A 21,009-nucleotide genomic window follows, 5' to 3' on the forward strand; every position below is an offset into this window, starting at 1 on the left:
ATAATTCCCCTGATACAATTAAATCAATATTCTCATCTTCACTGTAAAGAAAGAAATAAAGTGCAACACAGCAGGTGAAATGAAGCAGTAATAGAGCTAGGAAAAGAAGCAGTAGTTCTGACTCTTTTGTGTCCTTGCTAGGGAGAAAAAACCCACTTCCTCTAAATTAATTTAATTCGATCTTTTAAACTAAGTGTATAGGATTTTTTCTTTTTTGGGGGGAGGGGATCGACTTTCGGTTCAGCAGCAACACGGACTTCTAACCTTGCTTCTTTGACAAACTGAGATAGAGTCAAAGCATCAGATTTTACCCCTGAATGAGCTTTTCGTTCCAAAAATAAGCCCATATTGTCCCGGTAGGGAAGGGAAATGCTTCGACTGAATAATGGTTCCTCAATCCCAAGTAGCTCCCGTGTATGACGTGAAATCACCTGAAATCCAAGAAAAATGGGATTACTCTCCTAACTTACGTACAATTAAATCAAAAGTGCTCCTCCTAATTGCCTAGACCTCTTCAAACCGTAATCCTTTAAGTAATTTCTACATGAAATTATAATGATGCAATAAGTCAAAACTCAATTGGTCTGTTTTTACCACAGGCTAACAATTTTCTAAAAGAAATTCACATACAAATGTAAAATCAATCCCAAAGCACCACTTAGCAGGTTTTCTATTCCCCAGCATTAGATGGTACCAGATGAGTTCATGTCTCATTTAGTTGAGCAGCTCACCAACTCTAAGATCAGAAAGTATTTCAGGGCAGGAGCCATAAATACCCTAATGGAAGTTATCTATGGCCCCTACTCAAAGGACCTGCCTATGAGAGATTCAGTCACCTTACAACTGAAAAAGAGAAATGAATCAGTTAGTAGAATTTAAGAAATTACCTGATTAGCAAAAACTAAAAAGTTACTTTGAAACAAGTAAATACTAAATAGTTAACTTTTAGCTCAAATTGACATTTTATGCTCTATATCTGTAAAAACTATTTTAAAAGAATGTAATCCATCTTTGCAGGGTCATCCTTCAAAATTTAATGAAATCATTTTTTTAAAAAAATTATTTATTTTAGTTTTCAACATTTGTTTAGATAAGATTTCCAATTTCAAATTTTTCTCCTTCCCTCCCCTTACTCCCTACCTCCCCTAGACAGCAAGTAATCTGATATAGGTTATATATAAAGATAGATAGATAGATAGATATAGATATAGATATAGATAGATAGATAATAACTTTAATATATTTCTGCATTAGTCATGTTATACGAGAAGAATCAGAGCAAAAAGGAAAAACTTCAAAAAAGAAAAACAACAGCACCCAAAACAAAAGAAATAGTATGGTACAATCAGCGTCCATATTCCACAGTTCCTTTTTTTTTTTTTCTGGATTTGGAGAGCCTTTTCCATCATGAGTCCTTTGGAACTTTCTTGTACCGTTGGATTGGTGAGAAGAATCTGGTCTATCACAGTTGATCAACACATAATGTTGATGATATTATGTACAATGTTCTCCTGGTTCTGCTCATCTCACGCATCATCAGTTCATGCAAGTCCTTCCAGGTTTCTCTGAACTTGTCCTGCTCATCGTTTCTTACAGCACAATAGTATTCCATTATACTCATATACCACAACTTGTCCAGCCATTCCCCAATTGATGGGCATCCCCTCAACTTCCAATTCCTTGCCACCACAAAAAGAGCAGCTATTTTTGTACATGTGGGTCCTTTTCTCTTTTCCATGATCTCTTTGGGAAAAAGACCCAAAAGTGGTATTGCTGGGTCAAAGGGTATGCACAGCTTTATAGCTCTTTGAGCATAGTTCCAAATTGCTCTCCAGAATGGTTGGATCAGTTCACAGCTCCACCAACAATGCATCAGTGTTCTAATTTTACCACAGCTTCTCCAATATTTATTATTTTCCTTTTTTGTCATATTAGCCAATCTTATATGTGTCAGGTGGTACCTCAGAGTTGTTTTTTTGTTTTTTGGGTTTTGTTTGTTTGTCTGTTTTTAGTGAGGCAGTTGGGGTTAAGTGACTTGCCTAGGGTCACACAGCTAGTAAGTGTTAAGTGTCTGAGGCCGAATTTGAAATCAGGTCCTCCTGAATCTAGGGCCGGTACTTTATCCACTGCACCACCTATCATATGGGAATAGATAGCTTTGATTTCTTCATCAGAAAACTGCCTGTTCATATCCTTTGACCATTTCTCAATTGGGAAATGACTTGGATTCTTATAAATTTGATTTAGTTCCCTACATGTTTTAGAAATGAGGCCTTTATCAGAAGTACTGGCCATAAAAATTGTTTCCCAGATTTCTGCCTCCCTTCTAATTTTGGATGCATTGCTTCTGTTTGTACAAAACCTTTTTAATTTAATGTAATCAAAATCATGCATTTTGCATTTTATAATATTCTTTATCTCTTGTTTTGTCATAAACTGTTCTCCTTTCCAAAGATCTGATAGGTAGACTATTCCTTTCTCTCCTAATTTACCTATGGTATCACCTCTTATGTCTAAATCATGTACCCATTTTGACCTTATTTTAGTATAAGGTGTAAGATGTTGGTCTATGCCTAATTTCTGCCATACTATCTTCTAGTTTTCCCAGCAGTTTTTGTCAAATACTGAATTCCTATTCCAGAAGCTGGAGTCTTTGGGTTTATCAAACAGTACATTACTAATGTCATTTACTATTGTGTCTCCTGAATAATTTTTATTTATACCCTTTTTCATTAACTATTTCCCAATTACATGTAAACATTTTAATCATTTTTAAAAATTTTGATTTCTAAATTCTCTCTCCTCACCTCCCCCCTCCTTGAGAAGGCAAGCAGTTTGACTTTAATTATACATGTGAGGGGGGGCGGCTAGGTGGCGCAGTGGATAAAGCACCGGCCCTGGATTCAGGAGTACCTGAGTTCAAATCTGGCCTCAAACACTTGACACTTACCAGCTGTGTGACCCTGGGCAAGTCACTTAACCCCCATTGCCCCACAAAAACAAAAAACAAAACAAAAAAAAATTATACATGTGAGGTATAAAAAACATAGCCATATTGTAAAAGAAAATACAAAGATAAAGAAAAAATTTAAAAGTATGTTTCAATCGGCATTCAGAGTTTATCATTTCTCTCTCTGGAGGTGGATAGCATTTTAGTGTTGTACTCAATATGTTGGTAAATTTGCAAGATGCAACAGTGGCTACTGAATTGGAAAAGATCAATCCTAAAGAAAGGCAATGCCAAGGAATGTTCAAGATACTGAACAATTATACTCGTTTCACACACCAGCAAGGTTATGCTTAAGATTCTGTAAGCTAGGCTTCAGCAATATGTGAACCAAGAATTACCAGAAGAGCAAGCTGGTTTTCTTTTTTTTTCTTTTTCCCCACTCTAGTATTTTATGTTTTCTAATTACATGTAAAGATAGTTTTCAACATTCATTTTCATAAGATTTTGAGTTCCAATTTTTTGCCACCTTTCCCTCTCCCTGCAAGCAATATGATATAGGTTATACATGTACAATCATGTTAAACATATTTCCACATAAGTCATGTTGTGAAAGAAGAATCAGAACAAAAGGGAAAAACCATGAGAAAGAAAAAACAAAAAAAATGAAAATAGTATTCTTTGATCTGCATTCAGACTGCATTATTCTTTTCTCTGGATGCGGATATAACTTTCCTTCATGAATCTTTTGGCATTAACTTGGATTATTTTATTGCTGAAAAGAGCTAAGTCTATCATAACTGATCATTGCCCAATGTTGCTATTACTGTGTACAATGTCCTCCTGGTTCTGCTCACTTCACTCAGCATTAGTTCATGTAAGTCTTTCCAGGTTTTTCTGAAATCTTCCTGCTCATCATTTCTTATAGCATACTACTATCCATTACATTCATATAGTACAACTTATTCAGCCATTCCCTAAATTGATGGGCATCCCCTCAATTTCTGATTATTTGCCTCCACAAAAAGAGCAGCTATAAATATTTTTGTACGTGTGGGTCCTTTTTCCCTTTTTTATGATCTCTTTGGGATACAGATCTAGTAGTGGTATGAGCAATCTGGTTTTCAAATAGGAAGAGAAACCAGAGAGCAAATTGCCAACATTCACTGGATTATGGAGAAAGCAATGAGGTTCCCGAAAAACATATACTTCTGCTTCATTGACTAGACTAAATTAGCTTTTGTGTGGATCTCAACAAAATGTGGCAAATCCTCAAAGATACAAAGTACCAGATCATCTTACTTGTCTCCTGAGGATACAATGCAGGGCAAGAAACAACAGAACTGAACATGGAATGATTGGTTTACAACTGGGAAAGGAGTATAACACGGCTGTACGTTGTCACCTTATTTAACTTCTATGTAGAGTATATCATGTGAAATGCCAGGCTGGGGGAATCAAAAGTTGAAATTAAGGTTGCTGAGAGAAATAACAATTTCAGATATGTAGATGATACCACTCCGATGGCAGAAAGTGAAGAGGAACTAAGAAGCCTCTTGATGTGGGTGAAAGAGGAGAGTGTAAAAGCTGGCTTGAAGCTTAACATAAAAAACCAAAACCCTAAGATCTTGGCAACTGGTCCCATCACTTCCTGGCAAATACAGGGAGAAAAAAATGGAAGCAGTGTCAGATTTTCTATTCTTGGGCTCAAAGAATATACTGCAGCCATGAAATTAAAAGATGCACAAATCTGAACAGCATGCTAAAAAGCAGAGTCATCACCTTGCTGACAAAGGTCCATATAGCCAAAGCTATGTTTTTTCCAGTAGCCCTATATGGCTGTGAGAGTTGGACAATGTTAGGAAAGATGAGCACCACAGAATTGACACTTTTGAATTGTGATGCTGGCAAAGACTTGAGAGTCCCTTGAACACCAAGAAGATCAAATCAGTCAATACTTAAAATAAAGTAATTCAGATTATTCATTTGAAGGTCAAAAGCTGAAGTTTAAATACTTTAGTTATATAATGAAAAGATGGGACTCAGCGGAAAAGACCCTGATATTGGGAAAGATTGCAGGCAAAGGGGAAGGCAGAGAATGAAATGAATAGCATTATGGAAACAACAAACATTAAATTGGACAGACTTTAAGAAACAGTGGAGGATAGAAGGGCCTGGTGTGCTATAGTCCATGGTGTCACAAAGAGTCAGACATGACTGAACAACAACCACCATTTTTGGAATTGTCTTGGATCACTCTATCAGCTAAATCTTTCATAGTTGATTATCCCTTAAAATTAAGGGTGAGAAAGAAATGCACTAGAAGAAAGGGAAAGGGAGAGGTGGAATGGGGTAAATTATTTCACTTAAAAGAGGCAAGAGAAAGCTTTTACAGTGAAGGGGAAGATGGGGGCAGTAGGGGGTGGGGAACAAGTGAACCTTACTCTCATCAGAATTGACTCAAAGAAGGAATAACATACACACTCAACTGGTTATAGAAATCTAATCCTATCCTGCAGGAAAGTAAGATTAGAAGGGAATAAGAGAAGGGGGGAGGGTGTGATATAAGAGAGAGCAAACTGGGAGATGGGTAGTCAGAATCGAAAAGATTTTGAGGAAGTACAGGGTGAAGGAAGAGAGAATAGAATAAATGAGGGCACAGGATGGAGGGAAATACAATTAGCAATAGTAACTGAAAAAATTTTGAAGCAAGTTTCTTTGATAAAGGCCTCATTTCTCAAACTGAGTCAAATTTATAAAAATAAAAGCCATTCCCCAATCGATAAATAATCAAACTATATGAATGGTTTATAGGTAAAGTAATCAAAGCTATCTATAGTCATATAAAAAAAGTTCTAACTCACTATTGATTGGAGATGCAAATCAAAACAATTCTGGGGTACTACTTCATATCTACTGGATTGGCTAACAGGACAGAAGAAGAAAATGACAAATATTGGAGGAGATCTGGGGAAAATGAGACATTAATGCACTGTTAATGAAGTTGTGAACTAATTCTACCATTCTGTAGAGCAATTTGAAACTATGCCCAAAAGGACTATAAAACATGCAAAGCTTTTGACCTACCAGTACCGCTATGAGGTCTATATCCAAAAAGAGATAAACAAACAAAAGGAAAAGGATCTACATGTACAAAATATTGATAGCAACTCTTTTTTGGTGGCAAAAAATTGGAAACTTAGGGATGCCCATCAATTGGGAAATGACTGAATAAACTGGTATGTGATTACAATGCAATACTATTGTTCTATAAGAAATGAAGAGGATGTTCTCAGAAAAACCTGGAAAGATTTACATGAGTTGATGCAAAATGAAATTTACTGTGTACAAAGTAACAGCAATATTTTAAGATGATCAGCTGTGAATAACTTAACTATTCTCAGCAATACCCAAGACAATTCTGAAGGATTTATGATGAAAAATGCTATACATCCCCAAAGAAAGAACTGATGGCATTTGAATACAGATTGAAGCATACTTTTTTCACTTTATTTTTCTTGAGGTTTTTTGTCTGTTTTATTTCACAATGTGACTAATATGGCAATGTTTTACATGTCTACACATATATAACCTATATTGAATAACTAGCCTCATTGGCCCGAGGAGGGCCAATTGGTTTGAGGAGGGAGGAGGAAGGGAGAGAATTTGGAACTCAAAGTTTTAAAAAATGAATGTTAACATTTGTTTTTACTAATAAAATACTAAATACATTTTTTTTTGTGCTGGGCAATGAGGGTTAAGTGACTTGCTCAGGGTCACACAGCTAGTGTCAAGTGTCTGAGGCCGAATTTGAACTCAGGTCCTCCTGAATCCAGGGCCAGTGCTTTATCCATTGTGCCACCTTGCTGCCCCCTAAATACATTTTTAAAAAGCACTCATAGTTGCTCTCCAGAATGGAGAGCAATTTGGAACTATGCCCAAAGGGTTATAAAGCTGTGCATATCCTTTGACCCAGCATTACCACTATTAGGTCTTTTTCCCAAAGAGATCATAATAAAGGGAAAAGGACCCACATGTACAAAAATATTTATAGCTGCTCTTTTTGTGGTGGCAAGGAATTGGAAATTGAGGGGATGCTCATCAATTGGGGAATGGATGAACAAGTTGTGTTAAATGAATGTAATGGAATACTATCTATTGTGCTGTAAGAAATGATGAGCAGGCAGATTTCAGAAAAAGCCTGGAAGGACTTACATGAACTGATGCTGAGTGAGATGAGCAGAACCAGGAGAACATTGTACACAGTATCAACAACATTGTATGTTGATCAACTGTGATAGACTTGACTCTTTTCAGCAATACAATGGTCCAAGATGATGGAAAATTGATGGAAAATGCTCTCCAAATCCAGAAAAAAAGAACTATGGAATCTAGATGCAGATTGAACCGTACTATTTCTATTTTTTTTGGTTTTCCTTTTTGCTCTAATTCTTCTTCCACAGCACGACTGATGCAGAAATATGTTTAATGGAATTGTACATATATAACCAATATCTGATTTTTTGCTGTCTTGCTTGCTGTCTTGGAGAGGGGGGAGGGAGAAAAATTTGAAACTAGAAATCTTATAAAAACAAATGTTGAAAACTATCTCTATATGTAACTAGAAAATAATAAAATATTTTTATGAAAAAAATATTTTAAAAAAGCACTCATAGTCGATCATCCTTACAATATTGCTGTTACTATGTACAATGTTCTCCTGGTCCTGATCACTTTACTTTGTATCAGTTCATATAAGTCTTTCTAAGTTTTTCTGAATACATCTTGCTCATTATTTTTCTTTTCTTTTCTTTTTTTTTAGTGAGGCAACTGGGGTTAAGTGACTTGCCCAGGGTCACACAACTAGTAAGTGTTAAGTGTCTGAAGCCGGATTTGAACTCAGGTACTCCTGACTCCAGGGCTGGTGCTCTATCCACTGCACCACCTAGCTGCCCCCTTGCTCATTATTTCTTATGGCAAAATAGTATTCCATCTTAATCATATACAATTAGTTGCATTCCCCAATTGATAGGAATCACCTTGATTTCCAATTCTTTGCTACCACAAAAAGAATTGCTATAAATATTTTTGTACAGATAGGTTCTTTTCCCCTTTTCTTTGATATTGTTTAAGTAGTGCCTAACTCTGTGACCCCATTTTGGGTTTTCTTAACAAAGATACTCATATGGTTTACTATTTCCTTCTTCAGCTCATTTTACAGATGAGGAAACTGAAGCAAACAAGGTTAAGTGACTTGACCTGGGTCACACAGCTAGTAAGTGTTGGGCCCCAAATTTGAACTTATGAAGATGGGTCTTCCAGGACTCCAGGGCTGACACTCATCCACTGCACTATTTACTGCCTTTTCCTTGATGTTAATACCCTTTAAAATCACTTTATTCCTTCACCAACTTGATATTCTACTTTGACTATTTCACTTCCAACTCATTTTTTCAAATTCCAGTTTAAATCACAGCTAAATTGCAGCAATACTAATCCAGCTTCACATTCTGCATCTGGATGGGCATTTAACCATGAAAAACACTGTCAGAATGTAACTCAAAAGGATATGGAATGTGGTTACAAGACTGCAAAAATTATCACTCACACTAAGACATACAGAATTCTATATATAATTAACTTCTCCATCAAAGTTATATGGTTCTAAACCCTGCAGCAGTCAAGCTGCCTCTCTCCTCATATTTTATACTTGCAAGTTTTTTTAGCCTGGTTAAGGAGAGAAAGTAGAATAAATGGTAGTGACTAGCATGCTTGATACTAAGTGACATGCATGGCAACTGAGATTCAGAGATTTTGAAGAGATTATAACAGATTTGGTGCTGGAAGGTATCTTAGAGGTTATATAGTCTAGATTGATCATTTTACATTATGGGTAAACTGAGGCCCGTAGAAGTTAGTTGACTTGTTCAAGGTCACAAAAGCTAGTAAGCAAGCTTCTGGTCTCCCATTTGACTACTCCGGGTTAATAATTTTACATTTTGACTTTTGTATAAAAAGAAGGAAAAGCCAAATAAGTACGGCTGCTACTAATGCCCTCAATCCCTCTCCTTTGGGAGGGAACCTAGAACCACAATCCATTCTGACTTTTGTACTCCTCTCCCTTCTCAATGACTTTTAGCCAGGCCTCTCTATTCATTCTACTCTTCTATGCATTTTGTATGCTCTGGTTCCATGTTTAAGGTAACTAGATGGCCAATTTCCGACATTCTTACAGAAAAAAGAACCACCATTCTCACTGAAGCAGAGGTGTGTGACAGTTATGTAACCCTCAATAATTTTACAATCATTTATCAAAATGGCCACATGCCTACTGTGTGTCCCATAGAACCGAATGTAGTATATTCTAACTCAGAGATTCGAGGTACTGAAGAACTCCAATTTGCCTGTAAAAAGGGTACATGTAGCTTACGAACTTCAGTCTCGTTATCTATGCTCTCTGAGACAGAACTGCCAAAACAAAGTCTCCTGCTATTGTGTTCCACCAATTTTTTGAGAACAAGAACTGCCTCTTACCAAGGTTCTATCTCATCAAAAGTGGGAAATAAGATCTAGTGGTTCTGATGTGCCCTTCCCCTAACCAAATGAGAGAACCTGGCATTCGAGATTCCTCACAATCTGGTACCATCCTACCTTTTCAACCTCATCTTATCCCCTTGCACATATGCTGTTTTCTAGAAAAACTGGATTATTTTTCATCCTCAAATACATTTTGTACTTTCCTTTATCTCAAGGCTTTTGCTTATGAAGTCCCCTATGCTTAGAACACCTTCCCTCCCTATTTCCATCTTTTGAAATCCTACTTACCCTTTATGGCTCAGTTCAAATGCCACCTTTTCTATTAAGCCTTTCCTGGGCAGCTAGGTGGTGCAGTGGATAAAGCACAGGCCCTGGGGATTCAGGAGGACCTGAGTTCAAATCCGGCTTTAGACACTTTACACCCACTAGCTGGGCAAGTCACTCAACCCTTACTGCCCCACAAACAAACAAAAAACTATTAAGCCTTTCCTGATTCCCTGATATTAAGCCCACTCCCAGTCCCAAGACCTTGTATAGCAGATAGATTATTCATTTTCGTCTACTGTGATGCATTATAGTTATTTATGGTTATGTTATATGCCCCTACCATATCATAATCTCCATTAAGATATTCCTACACCCTCCATGTTTCTCCACGAAGATGCAAGTGCTCCTTTTTTGGGAAGGGACTTTAGTCCATGTACCTACTCCGTTCCCCCCCCCCCCCATTTTAGCGATTAAATAAAAAAGCAAAATGAAAAACCTCAGGCTGAGGGATTCAATGATTTTTGTCAGGGTCACCTAGCTAGCAACAAAGTCAGGATGTACATGTGAAAACTATACTTTGTTCTGTGACTAGATGACATGCGTTCAGCAGTTCCATTTCTAATGGAGTAGGTGTGTGTGTGTGTGTGTGTGTGTGTGTGTGTGTGTGTGTGTTGTAAGCTTAAAAGTAGTTTTCTCTATCCAGATGTCCAAAACAGAGCTTGGCAATTACTAGTTGCCATTCCCTTACAATCTCAGCAAGATCATTCAGAGCAGAGTCTTAGGCCAGAGCAGATGGGAGTATCACCTGAGGCAAGTTGTTGACAAGTCACTCCACCATGCTAATCACTAGTTATATCGCCTTTTAAGGTTGGCAGGAGGCTTTCCACGAGTTATCTCATTTTATCTGCACAAGAATCCTGTGAAGTAGATGTTATTATCCTCATTGTACGTGTTGGCAAACAGAGGCTGAGTGAGATTGAATCACTTGTCGAGGGTCACACAGCTAATGAGACTGGATTGGAACCCAGGTCTTTCAGACTCCAAGATCAGCACTATACACATCCATCTTATTCCCTACCATATATACCTCTTCTCTAGTTCTCTCTCCCTCCTTTTTCCTCTGCTCTTCTCCCACTCTCTTTGTTTACATTCTAGGTTTATCTGTTGCATCTACAAATATTATTTGGCCCTGCTTGGAACAAAGTTAATGAAAAATATAGCTGACTTCTGATTTTCTTCCTTAAAACAATTAAAAATATTTGTTAAGTACACATTATAAACAGAGCACTGCACAAGGTGCTGAGAGGGCTACAAAGAAGGATAAAACAGAGACCCCGTCTCTTCAGGTTGGTGAGAGAAGACAAATAAATATAAGTGCCAAATGAGTAGACCATATGGTATTATATGTGTTCAAAGGAGAATATAATTATATGACATGGAATTGTTAGGAAAGGCTTCATTGGAAGTAGATAGGACTTGAGTTTGGGTGGAGAGAATTCAGACAGGCGGAAAGGAGTAGATGTCAGTCTGGGTGAGGAGGAAGGTTTAAACCAAGGCAGAGCAGGAATATAAAAGGTATGTTTGAAATGATACATTGATATAGCTAAAGCACAGCCTGCATGTAGGAGAGTAGTGAGATGATTGCTCTTCTGGATTGTTATAGACAGAATATTTGCTTAGGCTACAGGTTTCACTAGATTTATTCTGAGGTTTCTTCCAACTCTTTAATTCTATGATCAGATGGGAAAGGCAGGTTGGGGCCTGCTTGTGGAGAGCCTATAAGCTGAAACTTCATTACGTAAGCAGTAGGGAGCCATGGAAAGCTGTAGTAAGGGAGGAGAGGAGCAAAGAGCGTTTTAGGATAATTAATATGCAGTAGTTTTAGGATGGATTGAATGGAGAGAAAGAGGGAAATGAGTGGGAATAGGAAAACCACTTAGGAGGCCACTAGATAATCCTGGCATGAGGTAATAAGGGTCCGAATTAGGGTAACAGAGTTTAAAATGGAAAAGGACGGGGCAGCTAGATGGCGCAGTGAATGGAGCACCAGCCCTGGAGTCAGGAGTACCTGATTCAAGAGGACCAGAGTTCAAATCTGGCCTCAGACACTTAACACTTACTAGCTGTGTGACCCTGGGCAAGTCACTTAACCCCAATTGCCTCACCAAAAAAAAAAAAATGGAAAAGGATAGAAAGTATAACATATGGGAAGCAGGAACGATTCAAAAATGATAGTGCTTACAAGATTTGGGAGCATGATTAAAAGAAATAAGGAAAAACGGGGAAGGAGGAACGACTTTTGGAGGAAAAATGATAGCCAAGTAGTTTCAAACACACTAAGGTAATTTACACTGCTCTAAAGGAATTCTTTGTAAACATTGCTCACCTTCATGTCCTCAAAATCCGTTATCCCCATCTGAGGAAGGTTTGAACAGTTAACATGGATGAGTTTCCGCCCACTGATGAAATTTGTTGTAAAACATTCCTGTCAGTACAACAAGAATGTCACTTGAAAGATGTACTGCAGACGGCAAAAGAAAGAAATAGAAATCATGATTGTTTTTAATCCTATTCTTAGAAAATATTGCTTTATGTTTCACTCTGTTTACTTTTTTTTAAAAGTGGGGGGGGGACAGCTAGGTGGCGCAGTGGATAAAGCACTGGCCCTGGATTCAAGAGGACCAGAGTTCAAATCTGGTCTCAGAGACTTGACCCTTACTAGCTGTGTAACCCTGGGCAAGTCACTTAACCCCCATTGCCCCGCAAAACAAAACAAAACAAAACAAAAAAGTGGGGCAATGAGGGTTAAGTGACTTGCCCAGGGTCACACAGCTAGTAAGGGTCAAGTGTCTGAGGCCAGATTTGAACTCTGGTCCTCTTGAATCCAGGGCCAATGCTTTATCCACTGTACCACCTAGTTACCCTGTTTACTTTTTTTTTCAACCAGGCTCAGCCCTTTAGTTAGCCACCTGATGAAAGGTCAAATTGCCCTTTTAAAAAATGCAGGTTCATTCTCCTCATGCTACAACCAGTACTTCTTTATTCCACAACTAGTGTCTAAATTGAAGGATAAATATATGATCTCAAATTAACATTAATTTTGACGAACTGAAGGAGAAAGAAGTGAATTCTTGGCTAGTTTGAGTAACAATGAGAAATTGTTGAGAAATGAGAATTGAGAAAAAGGAAATTGAGGATTATTTTTTAATCTTAAATCTTATAATCAGTTGTTGTTCCATGGTATATATAACGTCCTACAAACAATTTATGTATAAAAATAACATGTCTGGAAATCTCTTAACATCTGCTCTTTTTCCTCATCCCTCCCAATATAATTATTACTTTCTTCTCCCTTGAATAGTCTGACCCATTTTATAGTCCCTGTCTGTCTTCCAATATCCCAATCTCTAATTCTGATACTCTCCTCACTCTGTGGTAGACTCTTATTTGAGTCTAATTTCTCCCAAACAATCTGGTGCAATTATTGTGCTAAGAACCACACAATGGCAAAATGGGTTCACTTTTCAATTTGTATACCCAGCGCTTAGTGTAGTACTGTGTATGTTTGTTGTTGTTAAGTTGTTTTTCAGTGGTGTCCAACTCTCTATGACCCTGTTTGGGGTTTTCTTGGCAGATATACTGAGGTGATTTGCCATTCCCTTCTCTAGCTCATTTTTACAGATTAGGAACTAAGGCAAATGGGGTTAAATGACTTGCCTAGGATTTATTACACTACTAGTAAGCGTCTGAGGCCAGATTTGAACTCATGAAACTGAGTCTTTCTGGTTGCAAGCCCAGTGTTCTATCCACTGAACCAACTGGCTGCCCTTTGTACATAGTTAAGAATTTAGTAATTTCTTCAATTCACTATCCTCTTAGAAACTTAAAATTTTCCCTTGCCTCTCCACCTCCTTTTTGGGAGCAACCCCACTGGGGCCTCTTTCCTTGGTATTACCACAGAGCTCATTTGGCTAGTACCCATTTCTCTCTTTCTTTTAACCTTGGAGCAACATGGTTTGATCTGTTGACTTCTCTTTGTTGCCATAATTTTTACTGATCTCTTACCCTTCTAAAAGAGAATATTACTTTGCACAGCAAAATAAAAACCGCCCTAAGACTAAGTAAGGAAATCCAGTGTTTGGCAAAATCACCATTTTAATTTTATTTTAAAATTTTATTTATTTATTTATGGGGGGGGGGGCAATGAGGGTTAAATGACTTGCCCAGGGTCATACAGCTAGTAAGTGTCGAGTGTCTGAGGTTGGATTTGAACTCAGGTCCTCCTGAATCCAGGGCTGCACCACCTAGCTGTCCCTATTTTAATTTTTATTTAAAGAGCATTCTGAACCCTGAGGACATTTTTCACTTGTTAATTTACAATCACTGTAAAATCAAGGTCAAGCCCTGTTTAATCTATGTGTTGTTGTGTGACATGAATGACATGTATATGTGTCATACATGTATAACAAAGCATGAATCAAGAAAGATGCTTTTGGGGTAGCTAGGTGGTGCAGTGGATAGAGCATAGGTCCTGGAGTCAGGAAGACCTGAGTTCAAATTCGGCTTTAGACACTTGACATGTACTAGCTGTGTGACCCTAGGCAAGTCACTTAATCCCAATTGCCTCACCAAAAAAAAAAAAAAAGATGCTTTTCATATACAAACTTAAGAAAACTCTGTGTCAAATGTTAATAGGTACATTAAAACTTTTTAAAATCTTAAATTAGTATCTCTATGGTAAGAATAAACAAAAATGATTCTTGTTTCAGTGATAATTGACTGTAATAAGGTTATTAACATTTGAAAACATTGAGAAATTTGACTAAAGCTATAGTATGCCCAAAATATTAATTACAAATTGTGATGGTGTCTGCAAGAATCTAATGCAGGTTGATGGTACAACAAGGTGTTATAGTTATTGGGAATTAGGAAGTAAATAAGAGTAATTTGGCCTGGTGGTGGCCTATTATGAAAAAAAAAAACCCTTCTAATAAGAGGATTCCTTCCATCACAGTCTCACACTTTATAGTTTGTCAAAATTAACATTCACTAAAATAAGTCATAATCATGACTGACATTTTTCTGATAAAATAATTTTCTATTACGAACTCAAAATAGAATAGCGTAAGGACACATTTGGTTGCTGACATGTACTAAGGGAAACTGGGGACAGCTAGGTGGCATAGTGGATAAAGCACCAGCCCTGAATTCAGGAGTACCTAAGTTCAAATCCAGCCTCAGACACTTGACACTTACTAGCTGTGTGACCCTGGGCAAGTCTCTTAACCCTCATTGCCTCACTCCCCCCCAAAAATACTACATTCATACATACATATATATAGTAACGATTGGAATGATGCCACCTGCTGGAGACTTACTGTAGAAAAGCTCCTCTATGAGGTGAACATCTCTGAGGGCAAGACCATGTGTCTTTTCTTTGGCGTCAGGAAGTGACGTTTGCTTGTGGGAGGAAGAAGGGGGAGCCTGGCGTTCGGACACAGGCTCTTTCCTCAGGACTCTGGCGGAGAGGGGAGCGAGGAATGCGCTCTCCCTTTAATAGATAGATGAATATAGGCCTTTCTCTCTCTCTTTACCAAATTCTTATTCTCCTTAATAAATGCTTAAAAGCCTAACTCTTGCTAAAGCTTATAATTTATTGGCGACCACTCATTAGATATTTTAGACAGTTTAGCTAGAATTTTAGCCTTTAACAATATATATAAAGGAAACTGTAATCAGAGTATTCTAACTCTTTGGTCATATCTGCCATTATAATGTGTAATTTAAGATTCTAAATGTGGGTTCTAATCTGTTCCCCCAGTTTTGGGGGAAACTGACACTGATAAAATGAGTTTAGGTTTGTTTTTAAGGGTTTATTGAAAGATAGAAAGATTGAGAACAGAATTCCAACAGCCTGGCATTCCTATCTTTCCTCAAATTTCCTGTGAAGTCCTCTGCCGTCACCACCACCATCAAGTCAGGAACCAAAAAGAGAGAGAGCTCTCTACGCAGGCCCTCCTTCCTCCTTCCTGTCCCCTCCCATAAAATGGGAGGCTCCTCAAGTTGATTGGCTGGTAGCCTTGGTGGACAGTACCCATGCACAAACATTACTTCCTGATGCCAAGGAAAAGCCACATGGCCTTGCCCTCTGAGGCATACTCCTCACGGTGGAGCTTTCCTATAGTAAGTCTCCAGTAGGTGGCATCATTCCAATCATTACAATAATAACATGAAAAAGCACTGAAGAACCTATCTTGAAGACTGCATGTCAAAACATTACTACTATAGAACTAGGTGTAGAATCCTTAAATTGGGTTCACTAAAAATTGTAGGGGAGGGAGGGGCTTCCAAGAATGGGAATGTCTATGTAAATTGTTCAACTTCTTATTCCAGAAACTTAAGCTGAACCTTGAAGGATCCAGAGAAGGGAGTGAATTCTCAACTTGTGCAAAGACATCAAGTGGGAAGAGGGGATGTTTTGTATACAACATAGCAAACAGGCCAATTTGGCAGGAATGCAAAGTCCAAGTTCCTACCAGTCTGGCTAACCTTCATGTGGCCTATATCTTGATTGCCAGTCTCTGGTTAGTTTCATCCCTACACTTCTAATTACCTTCTATATACCTTGCAAATGTCTTGTATTCACTTCTATGTGTACGGGCTGTTTCCCTCAATGGAATGTGAGATTCTTGAAGGCAGAAACTTTCATTTTTGTATCTATATCCACAGCATGTAGTATGTAGTGGGTACTTACTGAATGAAGGAGAAAATGGTTATATATAATTGGGGTACGTAACAAATACTTCAAAATGTCTTTATAGTTTAGATGATGGTCTTTGTGTTTCAGTGGCCCAGAAAATTCCTTACCCAGTGATAAGCTTCCATATTTAGCTAGATTGGTCTTATGACTGCAGACACAGTGTATTCTTAGGCCTGTTCTGGCCCTGCTAGCTTAGTAGCATATTCCAAAATTTGTGACTGCTATCACTCTCTCTCTCAACAGTACATGTCCAGGGTCACACAGCCAGTAAGTGTTAAGGTTCTGAGGCTGGATTTGAATTTAGGTCCTCCTGACTCCAGGGCTGGTGCTCTATCCACTGTGCCATTTAGCTGCCCCCAAGGCCAGCCCTTCTAACCACTATACCAAGCTGCCTCTCTGGACAAGGCCTTCAAACATCTAGATTATCACTTCCATACTACAATGAGGCACTGGAGGATGACTTTGTTGAATGATGCATTTAGTTATTAAATAACTAAAATATGCTTTGAATTTATTGAGTTGAGAGTTCTTTATATATGTATTTCTTAGATAACTTTATATACCTAATGAGGTATACAAGTAGTATTTATTTCCAAGTTAGAGATGAGCAAACTAAGAAATGGTTAAATGATTTTTTCCAACTTCATACATCCAGTCAATAACAGGACCAGAATTAGAGCCCAAATTTCTTTTCTTTTTTGGGGAGCAATGAGGGTTAAGTGACTTGCCCAGGGTCACACAGCTAGTAAGTGTCAAGTGTCTGAGGCCACATTTGAATTCAGGTCCTCTTGAATCCAGGGCCAGTGCTTTATCCATTGTGCCACCTAGCTGCCCCCAGAACCCAAATTTCTTAATGACAGATTCCTGGTCTTTCTATTCAATTCAAGAAATATTTATTCATTTTTATATTTCTACTGAAGAACTGAGTCAAATGCAGGGGGATGCGTGGCATAAAAAGAAATGCTGTGGAAGAGAGTACATGACTTCTGGTCAGAAGACCTGAACTGAGTCCTGGCTTCACCTACTGATCATTAGAATGTTGGCATACATAAAATCACTTAACTTTTTCAGCATTCTTTCATTTATAAAATGGAGATCAATAGGGTTGGGAGAGGAAAGTGTTTGATAAACCATAAAGCTATATATAAATGTGAGCTATTATTACCTTGTACTGGGGAAACCCTAGTTGGCTAATCCACTCTGCAACGTCTTCTGGGCTCCATGTGAGGTAAAAAGGTTGTGCCTCAACACTTTCAGATTTTTCCAGTTCTTCCTGAATCTCAGGCTCTGGACCGGTTTCAGACACAACTACCTCTTTCTTGTCTTCCGTGGTGGCCTTTTTGTGTTTCTTTCCATCAGGAGCTTCTTTCTTATCCTCAGTCAAGGACACACGCATTTTGAAGGGCTTGGATTTGGACATCCTAGGAGCCTTTTGAAAGTGGATGAGTTCTTTAGAGGTATCTACTGCACTGTCTGAGGAAGACAGCTGGGCATCATCATCTGTACCAGATTCCAAGGCCTTGGACTCTGTTGCAGCCTCAGTGCTTTCAATGGAATCCTTATGTCTTCTCGACTCTGGTGTGCTTTCTTTGGGAGATTCAGGTTTCACTCCTTCCCCAGGTTTAGTTTCCTGAGGGATCTCTGGCTCTAATTTCTTCTGGAGCTCAACTTCAGTGCCTTGAGGACTCTCTGCCCCAGTCTCGGGAATTTCTGACTCTGCCTTTGCAGGGAACTTTTCCTCAGTGCCCTGTTGAGGTAAGTCCTCAAGCTTAGTTTCCTGAGGGACCCCTGGTCTTAATTCCCCCTGGGACTGGACTTTGGCACCCAGAGAAGTCTCTGCCTCAGTCTCCTTAGGAATCTCTAGCCCTGCCTCTGAAGGTGACTTTTCCTCAGTGCTCTGTTGAGTTAAGTCCTCGAGCTTAGTTTCCTGAGGGGTCCCTGGCTTTAACTCCCCCTGGGACTGGGCTCTGGCATCCAGAGAAGTCTCTGCCTCAGTCTCCTTAGGAATCTCTAGCCTTGTCCCTGAAGGGGACTTTTCCTCAGTGCTCTGTTGAGGTAAGTCCTCAAGCTTAGTTTCCTGAGGGACCTCTGGCCTTAACTCCCCCTGGGACTGGGCTCTGGCATCCAGAGAAGTCTCTGCCTCAGTCTCCTTAGGAATCTCTAGCCCTGCCTCTGAAGGGGACTTTTTCTCAGTGCTCTGTTGAGTTAAGTCCTCAAGCTTAGTTTCCTGAGGGACCTCTGGCCTTAACTCCCCCTGGGACTGGGCTCTGGCATCCAGAGAAGTCTCTGCCTCAGTCTCCTTAGGAATCTCTAGCCTTGTCCCTGAAGGGGACTTTTCCTCAGTGCTCTGTTGAGTTAAGTCCTCAAGCTTAGTTTCCTGAGGGACCTCTGGCCTTAACTCCCCCTGGGACTGGGCTCTGGCATCCAGAGAAGTCTCTGCCTCAGTCTCCTTAGGAATCTCTAGCCCTGCCTCTGAAGGGGACTTTTCCTCAGTGCTCTGTTGAGTTAAGCCTTCAAGCTTAGTTTCCTGAAGGACCTCTGGCCTTAACTCCCCCTGGGACTGGGCTCTGGCATCCAGAGAAGTCTCTGCCTCAGTCTCCTTAGGAATCTCTAGCCTTGACCCTGAAGGGGACTTTTCCTCAGTGCTCTGTTGAGGTAAGCCCTCGAGCTTAGTTTCCTGAGGGGTCTCTGGCTTTAACTCCCCCTGGGACTGGGCTCTGGCATCCAGAGAAGTTTCTGCCTCAGTCTCCTTAGGAATCTCTAGCCTTGTCCCTGAAGGGGACTTTTCCTCAGTGCTCTGTTGAGTTAAGCCCTCAAGCTTAGTTTCCTGAGGGACCTCTGGCCTTAACTCCCCCTGGGACTGGGCTCTGGCATCCAGAGAAGTCTCTGCCTCAGTCTCCTTAGGAATCTCTAGCCTTGTCCCTGAAGGGGACTTTTCCTCAGTGCTATGTTGAGTTAAGTCCTTGAGCTTAGTTTCCTGAGGGGTCCCTGGCTTTAACTCCCCCTGAGACTGGGCTCTGGCATCCAGAGAAGTCTCTGCCTCAGTCTCCTTAGGAATCTCTAGCCCTGCCTCTGAAGGGGACTTTTCCTCAGTGCTCTGTTGAGGTAAGTCCTCGAGCTTAGTTTCCTGAGGGACCTCTGGCCTTAACTCCCCCTGGGACTGGACTTTGGCTTCTGGTGAAATCTCTGCCTCAGTCTCCTTAGGAATCTCTAGCCCTGCCTCTGAAGGGGACTTTTTCTCAGTGCTCTGTTGAGTTAAGCCCTCAAGCTTAGTTTCCTGAGGGACCCCTGGCCTTAACTCCCCCTGGGAATGGACTTTGGCTTCCAATGAAATCTCTGCCTCAGTGTCCTTAGGAATCTCTAGCCCTGCCTCTGAAGGGGACTTTTCCTCAGTGCTCTGTTGAGTTAAGTCTTCAAGCTTAGTTTCCTGAGGGGCCCCTGGTTTTGACTCTTCCTGGGACTGGGCTTTGGCATCCAGAGAAGTCTCTGCCTCAGTCTCTTTAGGACTCTCTGGTCTTGCCTTTGTAGAGGACTCTTCCTCAGTACTTTTTTGAGGTAAGTCCTCATGTTTAGTTCCCTGAGGGACCCCTGGCCTTAATTCCCCCTGGGACTGGGCTTTGGCATCCAGAGAAGTCTCTGCCTCAGTCTCCTTAGGAATTTCTGACTCTGCCTTTGCAGGGGACTTTTCCTCAGTGCTCTGTTGAGTTAAGTCCTCAAGCTTAGTTTCCTGAGGGGTCCCTGGCCTTAACTCTTCCTGGGACTGGGCTTTGGCATCCAGGGAAGTCTCTGCCTCAGTCTCTTTAGGACTTTCTGGCCCTGCCTTTGCAGGGGACTCTTCCTCAGTGCTCTGTTGAGGTAATTCTTCAAGCTTAGTTTCCTGAGGGACCTCTGGCCTTAACTCCCCCTGGGACTGGGCTCTGGCATCCAGGGAAGTCTCTGCCTCAGTCTCCTTAGGAAGCTCAGGAACTGCCTTTGCAGGGGACTCTTCCTCAGTCTCCTCCTGGGTCTGGCCTTCAGTGAACTGAGGAGCTTCTGCCTGTGTTCCCTCGGGAATCTCTGACCCTGTTTTTTGGGGAGGTGCTTCTTTGATCTCCTCCTGAGAGAAGTCCTCGGGCCTAGAGTCTTGAGGGATCTCCTGCTCCCCCTGGGACTGGGCTTCGGTGTCCCGAGAAGTCTCTGCCTCAGACTCAGTCCCCTCCTGAGGCGGCTCTGGGCCTGCTTTTTTCTCAGAGCCGGCGGGCTCCGGGTTGCCACCATCGCTAGGTTTAGAGGCATAATCCTCGGGTAAACCCTCCATTGTCGCGCCGGGAATAGGACGCTCCCGGCCTCCGTGGCAACCCGCACTTCCGGGAGCGTCTCTATGGAGACCACGACTTCCGGAAGTGCCCGGCCCTACCCGCCCCCAGCTTCAACTCGCTCTTTCTGGCCGTGGCCTAAAACGAGCGTCGCCAAAAGGGGCACCGGTTAACCAACCGGCCCCGTCTCCTCCTTTACCGGT

The 21,009-nt window shown here is 40.4% G+C and overlaps 1 protein-coding gene across 2 annotated transcripts; it reads right to left on the reverse strand.

The window, feature by feature from the left end:
• Positions 1-54: 54 nt before the first annotated feature.
• On the reverse strand, positions 55-20,931 carry SAMD15 (sterile alpha motif domain containing 15). Of its 2 annotated transcripts, XM_043989791.1 has the most exons (3): positions 17,677-20,931; positions 12,138-12,236; positions 55-431 (listed from the first exon to the last, which is right to left on the reverse strand). In XM_043989791.1, exons 1-3 carry the CDS (start codon positions 20,806-20,808, stop codon positions 162-164), a joined length of 3,501 nt encoding a protein of 1,166 aa, XP_043845726.1. In that variant the 5' UTR covers positions 20,809-20,931; the 3' UTR covers positions 55-161. The 2 variants fall into 2 exon arrangements, with proteins under 2 accessions (XP_043845726.1, XP_043845727.1); XM_043989792.1 differs by lacking the exon at positions 55-431 and having other exon boundaries at positions 12,205-12,272.
• Positions 20,932-21,009: the final 78 nt, after the last annotated feature.

This window comes from Dromiciops gliroides, chromosome 2, assembly GCF_019393635.1.
Source record: "Dromiciops gliroides isolate mDroGli1 chromosome 2, mDroGli1.pri, whole genome shotgun sequence".
NCBI lineage: Eukaryota > Metazoa > Chordata > Mammalia > Microbiotheria > Microbiotheriidae > Dromiciops > Dromiciops gliroides.